The sequence below is a fragment of the Elephantulus edwardii genome, unplaced genomic scaffold, assembly GCF_000299155.1.
Source record: "Elephantulus edwardii isolate Elephantulus edwardi_28Jun2011 unplaced genomic scaffold, EleEdw1.0 scaffold00022, whole genome shotgun sequence".
Lineage (NCBI taxonomy): Eukaryota > Metazoa > Chordata > Mammalia > Macroscelidea > Macroscelididae > Elephantulus > Elephantulus edwardii.
Genome location: NW_006399772.1, coordinates 5,459,602 through 5,470,690, shown reverse-complemented (window position 1 = coordinate 5,470,690; position 11,089 = coordinate 5,459,602). Strand labels below are relative to the sequence as shown.

At 37.5% G+C, this 11,089-nt stretch overlaps 1 protein-coding gene across 1 annotated transcript in view; it reads left to right on the top strand.

The window, feature by feature from the left end:
* Nucleotides 1-103: 103 nt before the first annotated feature.
* CCDC146 (coiled-coil domain containing 146) overlaps nucleotides 104-11,089 on the top strand; it is a 115,935-nt gene continuing 104,949 nt past the window's right edge. The window contains exon 1 of the mRNA XM_006882601.1: nucleotides 104-277. Coding sequence (XP_006882663.1) covers nucleotides 116-277 — 162 coding nt within the window. The 5' untranslated portion in view covers nucleotides 104-115. The remainder of the gene's footprint in view (nucleotides 278-11,089) is intronic.

Genomic DNA, 11,089 nt, shown 5'->3' with positions numbered 1-11,089 from the left:
AGTCTCACAAACCATAAAAAAAAAAAGAAATACACATCAGAGCTTCTTTTTTTTGTGAGTGAAGACCCTCCTAAATGGCTGAATGTGAAATGATTTTGTTTCAGAATTGTGAAAAATGGAAGTCAGTGGTACAGAGAGCGATACAGACCAAGAAGAAGAGGAGAAAACTGAAGAAGCTCAAGAAGACCCCATTTATGCCATTGCACCCACAACTAACTTTCGAGATGAGCGGTTTGTTGATTTATCTACAAGTCCAGCTTTTGTTTCTCTGCACGAGGTAATTTCTTTTTGTATATTATTACAATAAGACATGATTGTCTACTTAAAAATTTAGATGATGCTAATATCACATCACAATAATTTATACATAGGGAGCTTTGGTGCCCTAGTGGTAAGAATCTGCACTGCAATCCTAAGACACTCAGTTCGAATCCACCAGCTGCTCTATGGGAGAAGAATGGGCAATCTCCTCCGGTGTGATTACTTCCTTTGAAAACCCATTGCAGGGTTAGCTGTGGGTCAGTTCTGACTTGATAGTACCCAACAACAACGTATATTTTGTAGGCTTTTGAACCTCTTTACAATAAAATTATTGCTACCCTCTCTTCAAAGAGCTTATTCTTTAATCTTGGTCTTATATAGAATTGTTTCTGATACTGTTATTATACTTAAATATTTGCATTATGCATCCTGCATAGGTTTTTTTATTATTAATTTTAATGAAAGTTTACAGAGACTTTGGATTTTCATTCATTCATTGTTGCACTTTTTCTCCCTGCCCACCCTTCCCTCCCCCCTAGTTTGCTCTTCTCTTTGAAAAGTAAAAGAAAAATTCTTTCATTGTTATACAATCCCTCCACCCAAGTCCACTCCACTATGCAGCATTCGTTCTGGACTCCTGTCACGACAATAATACCTAATCATATATCCCTTTTAAACAGTTCTTTCCCTCATCTGTTTTAGTGCAGTATACATAATTTATCCCCTCTTTTCTCAGTCTCCCACAACCCTGATGTCAGTCCTTTTTTTACAACAGTAGTACTATGCAGTATTTGTCCTTTTGTGACTGAGATATTTCACTCAACATCATGTGCTCCAGGGTCACCCTTTTGTATAATATTGCATGAGTTCCTTATTTTTCAATGCACATAGTACTACATTGTGTGAATATACCACAGCTTCTCTTGGATAGGGTTTTTTATGGTTCAGTAAATGAAATGAAAAAGAGTTGTTTCCTCATATAATGTGTCTATTTGCATAAAATTTCAAATGTTTTTACCACTGAAGATATGTGCAATGTAGTGAGAAGTGATTTTTCTATTTCCTATGAAACTATGAACTTGGAAAAATGAAAGTTATACAAGTGTTCAGGTCTTTCATTCATAGGGTTGCTATGAGTTGTCAATGACTCGATGGCACTTAATAACAACAACAACAATCGTAAATAACATGCCTCCAGAGGCTCTATGAACTTTGATAAATGTCGATAGTTGCAGAGGGGCTTTAGCCCTTTTGTTCGTAGGGTCTCTATGAGTCATGCTTGACTCAAAGGCAATCAACAATAACAACGTTATTGGAGAAGGAAAAAGAGGAATATGATTAGCTATGTGTTCTCAGTGTCTGGTTTTTAAAAATCATGAAGAACATTCAGATCATGCCTATGTATTTAGTAAATAGTAGCTGACCTCCTGTACAGTCATTTCCCTGCCACACTTCAGAGCTCTACCACAGCATACCCTTGCTCTATATTTTCAAGTGCCCAGGAGTCACTATTTCTGCCAAAAGTCCATCATAGGTCTAACTTTATAATAAAATTTAACTGCTATACCACTCTCCTTAATAATTTCCAATCAAATAAAAATATCCTAGTGTTTAATATTTTTCTTACAAGTTTATACTTATATTTGTTTTTAAGACAAAGATGACTTTATAATGTAGAGCTTAGAACAATTCCTAGTATTCTTTGATTTTCAATGTAACAATCTATTGAATCTTTCATATGTGTAAAATTATGGTTATTAATCAATGGGCTTGGCTAGATTCTGATAAAGTGGATATGCATGGTCCTTCCATAGCTTCAAATTACTGTCTTAGCTTTTCGGCGTCATTAATTTCATTATCAGTGTCAACCTTGAAAATCTTACTGCATGAGAACTGTTCCTCTAATGTATAGTCTAGCAGAATATAGCATTGACTTAGATAAATTTACTGAACTCTTCAATTTTCTTAACAGTCTACTAAGATAATATTACTAATAGGTAATTATAACTGTATTTTCAAATTCTTTTTATAAATTTTATATTGGTTTGCATACAAAATGTATATACATTGTGTTTCATTCATATATATTGTATTTCACATAGTCCTTCATGTTGTGTTTCATATGATCATTCCTATACATTCCATTTTATAAAATTAATCACCCTTGATTTATGCCTCCTATTACTCCATCATTTCAAGTCATCAGTGGATCTTTCCTAATTCCTTCACCTCCTCCTGCCCACAAAATTCTGCTATACTGTAATTTTCCTCCTCCTCCTCCCCACTCCCAGCCTCTCCTGCCCACTCTCCTTCCCCTTTTGGACTTTTATATTCATCTTACTAGTTATCCTTCTATTTTTACAATAATCGTCTTATGCAGTATTTGTCCTTATGAGACTGAGTTAGTTCACTCAACATAATGTTGTCCAGCCTCTCCCATATTATATGGTATTTTTCTAAATCATTGCTCCTGAGTGCTGCATAGTATTCTATTGTATGAATGTACCACACTTCACATTTCTCAATCCCTTTGTTTATGGTTTGCTAAGCTTTTTGAATGTGGATTTCCTTGTTCTTAATAATACTTGGGAAGTTTTCTTCTAGTACCTCTTCCACAATTTTCTCAGTAGTTTCTCTGCATCCCTCATGTTCTGGAATTCCAGTCATAGGAATGGGTGTTATCACATGATTCTAATGTTTTCTTCATTTTCCTTCCATCTTCTCTTTGAGTATTTTTTTCTTCTAGTATTTTCTCATTAAGGTTCTTGTCCTCCAGCTCACTGATTCTCTGTTCAATCTCTTCTGTTCTGCTTTTTAATCTCTCTAGCATGTTGGTTGGAAGGAGGTGTGGCATCCACTTCCATAATAGTTTGCCTCTGGAAACCCTGTGAATCTGGAGAGAGGAAGAAAGGCACCCAAGCATTGAGGACTCTCCTTCATAGGGTAGCTGTGAGTCACCTGCGACTCAACGGCACTTATCAACAACAACAACAGCATGTTGGAAATTTCTGCCATTTTGGTCTTGATATTCAGATTGCATTCTCATGTATTTCTGTTATTTGCAGTACTAAGTTGGCTCTACCCTCTCTGTCTTGTCTTTTTTGTGTTCTTTTTTTATTTCTTTTATGTTCTTTATATTTTCAATACTTTCTTCCATCTTTTACAGTTTCTTCTGTAGCTGTTCATGTTCATCTGTGTCACTATATCTCTTCTGGCTCCCTGTCTCTGGAGTATTCACTCTATTTATGGCTTTCATTCTTTCTGACATAGCTCTTCATATAGCCCCACATCAGTATATTTCTTCTTGCTCCCTGTCTTGGAATATTTTGCTTTATTTTTCACTTCCATTCTTTCTCCCATTGTTTGTACCTTCTTCTATAGCTTTTCATATGACTGCATCTCAATACATTTTTTCTGCCTCTTTGTCTATGGAATAGTCACTGGGTCTGCAGTATGCTCTGCTTTTTACGGAGAAGGATTCTTTTGGGATTTCCACCCTCTGCAAGCTTTGAATCTGCCTGCTACTTTCTTGACATTATGTGAAGTTTTTCTTGGTATATGTTATGACATTTCTATTGTGTCTGCATATGTTGTTGATAGTTCTTTATTTTTATGATGCTATTGACTAGTTGTAGGCTTAAAATGTTCCATCTATGAAAGTGGGCAACTTACTCTACCGGAAGTTCTTTGAGGGCCTTTAAAATGGGAAAGCTTGCCTATCCTAAAGTTGTTCAGGTCCTCCCTAGTCTACAGTGCAACCCCACATGAATCTCGCCTTATTACAGCTCCCTATCCTAAAATCTGTTTTCCTCTTTGGTTTGTGGAGTGGCCTTGAGGTGACCAGGTTCCCTATCTGAAGTAGTGTCTCTCCAGGAGAGTTGCAAGCCCTTCCCTCCCCAATGTACTGTCTCTGGAAGTGAGCCTCTCACCTGATAACATCCTCCTCCCTTGAAGTCTGTGGATCACTTTTGTCCATAGAGTGGCTTGGCCGTGTTCCCCAACTTAAGCAGTTTTTGCCCAGGGTGGTTGTAGTCAGTTCCCTCCCTAGAACTCCAGTGTGCTAGCTGTGGGAGTGAGTCTCTCACCTGATTGCAAGCCCCTCTTCTGAAGTCTAATGACTTCTTTTGTCTGTAGAGTTGTTTGACCCACGTTCCCCAACTTAAGTAGATTCTGTTCAGGGGTATTGTAGGCAGGTTCCTCCCTAGCAATTCAATGAGCTAGCTGTGAGAGTGAGTTTCTGCCCTGACTACAGCCCCCTCTCTTAAATGCTACTGTCCTCTTTGGTCTGTAGAGTGGCCCCACACGGGCACAGGTTTCCCAGCTGAAGCAGTTTTTCTCCAGGAGAGTGGCAGTCTTTCCCTCTTTCCCAAGTACCTCAATATATTGGCTCTGAAATGTCATCTGATTAGAGCCCCCTCTCCTGAAGTCTGTTGTCTTTCTTTGTCTCCAGATTCTTTTAATATCTCATCAGGCTTTATGAGTTTTTTTAAGCTTCATTTAAAGTTGTTGAGTATACAGCAGCTGTAGCTACAGGACACTAAGAGTTCAAATGGAAACTGAAAGAAAGTAATAGAAAATCTGCTTCTAGATATCCAGATGCTTGGCATCACATTGAAATAGCCAAAAGCTGTTTGTAGTGTTTATGTTCTCAGTATTAGTCTCACAACTGGCTCAGTAATACTGCTGAAAAAGACACATTACATGTCATCTCATATTGCCTATAAGATTAATTTGGCATGATATTCATAAACGTCTTCAATTTAGGCCCAAATTTCTATTGTAACCTAACCATTCACTTAGATTTTCATGCTTTTCTGTTCATGCTGTTCCCCTCAGCAGACTCTCTTCTACGAAGAGGTGATAAGCCCCTAAGGAAACTGGCCAGTATCCTAAATGCGTGATATAAAGTCATGGCTGTGCATAAATCTGCCCAGTAACAATGCCCCTTAGAGAGACTGTGCCATTCAAACATCATCCATCCATCTGTCTCTGTCTATCTATCTATCTAGATCTATATCATCCTTGCTTTAAGTTCTATGTCCTTAGTGAAACTTTGGCTACATAGTCAGCCAGTAGTGATTTTCCCCACATCTAAACCCTTCCAATATTTATTTGCAAACTTTACCGTTAACCCACTCATTTTCTTTTTGCTGCAGTGTTATTCATACTGGAGATGCTAGGCTTTGTGCTTCATCATTAAGTGCTTTGAGCTTCTCTAGTATCCCTTGTTCTGTTTGACACCCCCTCGCCACTTTAGTTTGTCTGTGTTTGGGGGTTATGTTATTCACTGGAAAGTCTCACAGAAACTCTGTGTATCACTGAAGTAAAAGAAAGAAAAAATGGCTCACACAGCTGTTGATGATATAGGCAGATGAACTTTGTCAAAGACACTGGTGAACGATTGAGCCGCATGTTCATAAAACAGGCAGGGTTGAGGCAGCTGGATCAAGTTAAGTACCTTTACACAAGGCAAGCAGAAAGAGATAACTCCCCAGAGGCGGTCCTCTCATAGGAGCAGCAAGGATGGTGATTTGAGTCTTGCCTTCCTGGCCTGTGTGTGTTTGGACTGACCTTGTACTCCTCAGCTTTGATATTACTGCCTGGCTAACAGCGAGACCTGGAATTTCACAGACTTTCTTGTCCCACTGAAAATTAGACTCTGCCCCCTTTTTCTTTCGCTGTTTAAAATTTTGAATAAGGTAAATACAGTATAGTTTTTTTCAAGTTCCATGTGTGATTTTTAAAAAAAAATTTTTTTTACAAATAGGTGTGTACCTCTCTACCAATCTTCATGTTAGGTGCTGTCCCACAATCCAGGCTTGAAATATGTTGGAATGTTCATAGTATTCATCAAGTTAGAATTCCTCCCTCACTCTTCTGTAGAGGTGCATAAAGTAGCACTGATTTCTAAATATTTCCTCAGTTGTCCAGTGTCAGTGTATCAGATATTGCACTTATCCAGCACCTACCAGCCATAAAGCCATCCTTGTCTTCATATTAAAAGCCAAAATGAAAGCATAAAATTATCCAAATGCTTTGTATTTTTTTTTTTAATTCCACCAAGAGCCAGTCAGCTCCTCCCTTCTCTTCATTTCATGAAGACTACTGTGCCAATTATTTTTGGGTCTTTGACCTTACTTAATCAAAGGCTAGAGAAGAGGAAACACAGCATATTTGAGAGGCACAAAGGAGAGGAAGAGCATTGGAAAAACCATTTAGGAAGTTAAACCATGAATTGAATAGAATAGGATATAAAATTGTATAAAGTGTGAGTGTAATTGTGAATGAGGAGATGAATTTGGGCTAGGTTTCAAGAATATGGGGCTTTTTTACTATAACAACTCATATTTAAAAATGAAATTGTTGGCTTTCTTAAAGAATGTGTAATAAATGGCAGTATTTGTGTCCAAGTTGTATTTGCATGTTAAATTTGGTAAAACTAGGATAAAAAGAAAATTTTAAAGATAATGAGGAATGTTAAGTGTTAATTTATATCACCAATACTTATATGGTACTCACTATAACAATGTTCTAAACAATGCTGATAGTCATTACTCTTAGAACTACTGAAATAAAATTTATGCGCCTTCTTCTATGTTTTAGATATTGCATTCTTCTAGACACCATGCATATTCATAGATAGAAAATATATAAAATGCTTCTATTATTTAAAGGCTATTTCTTGGAAAAGGACAACATGCTTGGAAGGGTAAAGGATCAGTGAAAGAGAGTGAGACCCTCAATGAAATGAATTGATACATTGGTTTTAACTATGGGATCAAATATGTCAGAGGTGATAGGGTGGTACAGGATAGAACAGGGTTCAGATCTTTTGTTCATAGGGTTGCTGTGGGTCACAGTCTACTTGGTGGCACTTAACAGTAGCAGTAACAACATTTTTTAGAAGCTTAATTTTGGAGAAAGAAATGGGACTTATTAAATATTGGTATATGTTTGTAGATCTGTAAAGTACTAGTGATGCTATTCATACAGAAAGGGAGAAGCAATCGCTGTGGACTGAAGTGATGCAAGAAAGACTTTTTGGAAGTAGTAGACTGTGTTGTTAATTTCTGTCATTTTGGCTCTGACAGCTGACAGCCTCATATACAGAACCGCATACTGTCCACCGCATGCCATCTTCATTGTCACTGGTATACTAGGGCCCATTGTTGCAACCATTGTGTCTTCTACTTTAAGGAGCTTAACTCCCAGCTTATTAACAGACACGGTATTCTGTTGTGATCCGCAGAGCTTCCACTGACTTAGTTTCAGAAGTAGATTGCTGTACTGTTCTTCCTAGTTTGTCTGAATATGAAAGCTCTACTGACAGCTGTCTGTTATCATATTACTTGAAATACTGGTGGTGTAGATTCTAGCATCATGTTAAACATGATTTAAGTTACCTCAGTACATCAAACTCACAGCTAAATGGTGGAGTAGAACTTGAAAAGGCATATTTTTATTCATATCCATGGCATATACTTTGAACCTACCCTTTTATTTAACCTTAAGCCTTACTTAAACCTATACATGTATATACCTATATCTCCATCTAGGTTACGCGACATGTGCCAAACATGCTTAGAAATTAAATTCTTTCTTGTCTTCTCAAATACACTAGCTGCTCTACAGGAGAAAGATAGACTGTCTCCTTCCATAAAGATTTGAGGCCTCGGGGACCCACTAGAGAACCGCCATGAGTTGGAATTAGTTTGGTGTCAGCAGATTTGTTGCTGGTATATTCCTACTTTTGGCTTTCTCTCTTAAATGTATCCTGATATTTACGTTGTCTTCTACCATATCACAAATTTACTTCAGTGACCAAGGTAAGATATGAAGAGAGACTGGTAGGAATATAGGAAGGAGAATACATGTTAAGAGATATTTTCAAGAAATCCATTCTTAATGAGAAAATATATTTATTATTACTGATAATTTGTGATAATTAATAAAACACACAGATAAATTCCACGACCATTCAGTCGATTGCTGTTCACAGTGGCCCTCCATTGAGTCCTACTAAACCACCAGGGCCATTAAGAAAATAGAAAATGATGCACTTAGTTTCTAAGCATAGATAGGAAGTGAGGAAGCAAGTAGAGTAAGATGGTGTTTGAGTTTCTGACTGAAGACATTGACTGGATAATGGTGTCACAAGTATAGAAAAGGAAAGCAAGGATAATGGCCAGTCAGTGGATCTCGGGCTTACCAGAGAATTCCCTGGCCTGCAGATGTGGGTACAGTAGAGTCTATATGGTGATAGGATTACTCTCTGAAAAAGTGGTAATTTGGTACTTCAGTATGATTTAACAGTGTCATCTACTGCTATATGTTTATAAAAACATGTTGCCACTTTTTTAACCTAATCTCCTATCTTTAAAATTTCTCTTTTACTGGTCTATTCACACAGGCAAAAGGTACTTGGTCCTCCTCTTAAGGCTAGACCTACATAGTAAGTTAATGTTGGATTTTAGGGATATACATTTTAAATTAATTTCTAAGAGTCTTAGTCTGTTGCAACTTTATTTGCTTTCTAATTTGGATTTGATATAGAGTCACTGGTGAATATTTTATGATGATCCCTAAGGAAATTTCAAATATTTTTTTTTAAGTTAAACTGTTTTCCATTACTTTCATACATTCATTAACTAATTAATGAAGTAACTGGTCACATTGGAGAAAAAATAAGATTCCTGCCTGAAGGAACTTGCAGTCAAAGTCATCTCATGTATATAATTTTATGTATATACTTCAATTTTCATGAAGATTCTGTACGGGGTATGACACAGTTGACCAACGGCAGAGCCAGGAATGAAACCTCGCCTTCTGTCTCCTATTTTAGCAACTATTTCTTAGTGTTCCTCAAGCCAACATTTAAACACTACTACTTAGGATTTTAAAAGTTGATTTTTTTAAACAAGCTATGTAGTAAAAAAAAAAAGATAAATCTCTAATGCTGCTTTTTAAGTGTTTCCCTCACCTTTCTTAGCTATCACACCTCATTAATTTCCCTACTTAGAAAACATGCATTTTTATAGCCTAAATGTCCTTTTAAAATTTTTCAACATATCATGCTATTGTTGGCATGTTTTTGCTTTTCCTTCAGACAGCTAGGCTGCCTTACAAGAATAAATTTCCAAGATTTCGTTTGACTATCAACAGGCTGACATTCTGTTAAACAATAGAGATAGATCTTGGGTCTTTTCGATAAATATTTTTCACTTGTCTGTCAAGGAACTTTCTTAAATCCATTGTTGTTGAGTCAGGTCCCAACTCATACTGACCCTCCATCAGATTTCCAAGGATCTGAATTGTAAGGTGAGGAGAGTGCCCATCTTTTCTCCCCAAGGAGCTGCTGGTGGATTCAAACTGCCCAAGAGGCACAGCCTTAGGTAGCAGCACAAACCCAAAGACTTCACCACCAGGCTGGACCACCAGAGCCAAGAAACTTTAAGCAGGCTGAATTAATTAAGCAAGATCATGTTCGATTTTCCCCATAAATACTTTCCACCAATACACACACACACACACACACACACACCCCTTTTGCCAATACAGCATTATTCTGCAGAATTCAGATAAAAGATAGACCCCAAGTTAGAATGTCCTTATTCTAAAAAAAAAAAGAAGAATGTCCTTATTCTTTTTATCTTTGGAATAGTAAACATGAAGATTAGATCTATCAAGGATCTAGTATATGGTCAGAAAAACTTTGTTGTCTGAATGAGCTGTGGTAAGTGGTAAAGTGTCGAAGATTAGATATCAAAGAGTAAAAAAGAATGGAGGTGTCCTTTGCTTGCTGTCCTTGGTTTACGGCATATTTTCCTTCTGTAAATCTTTACTGAGTGTCTGCCATCTACTAGACCTTGAACTGGTTCTGGAGGTAGCTGTAGCAGTGACTGTGCCCTCGACAGCTCTTTGTTCCATCTGGTATGTAGTTGGCAGAGTTTCAACAGAAAGGAGATACCGAGAGTAAGCTTAAAACCTAATGTCAAGCCTGTTATCTTATTTCCATGTTTCTTCGAGACCATATCTACTCAGGTGGACACAAACAGGTATAGTTTGGTGGGATCAGAAACACTAAATAAGAAGGCACAGGAATTAACCTGACATCAAATCTCTGATTTAAAAAGATACAAATTTTGGCACTTGTAATGACTACATCTGAGAATAAAAATGCTGTTACTGTCTAGCCAATTCAAACACATTGTAACCATGTAGGAGAATAGAACTTACATGTAGGGTTTCCAGCAGATATGTTTTGGAGAAAGCACAGTCAGAGTGCTCCTTGGAGGTAAAGCTTCATCTTACATATTTTAGGCATGCTGCTTGGAGAGCTTATTTGTTAGAGAGGAACATCATGCTTAGAAAAGTGGAGGGTTGACAAAAGAGACAAAGACCAGATGAATGGACACAGTCACTGCAGCACTGGGGTCAGGTATGTCAGAGATGATGAGGATGGCACAGGATAGGACAGAGTTCAGATCTGTTGTTCATATGGTCACTATGAGTTGTGCTCAACTCGACAGCACCTAACAACAACACAGAATTTCCACAGCTGTTATCGTTTTGGAAGCCACCTTCCATGTCTTTCTCCTGTGAAGCAGCTGGCAGAATTAAAACACACGTCTTCCAGTCAGCTTTCCTTTAAAGCTTCACTTTAACGCATGCACCTTGATCTAACCTTCTTCTTGTTGTTGTTAGATGCTATCCTAGACTACTCCGATTCATAATGACTCTGTGAGCAGCAGATCAAACCTTGCCAGATCCTGTGCACAAATCTTCACCATGTCTCAGACATGCATTGTTGTGACTGATTTGTTGCATT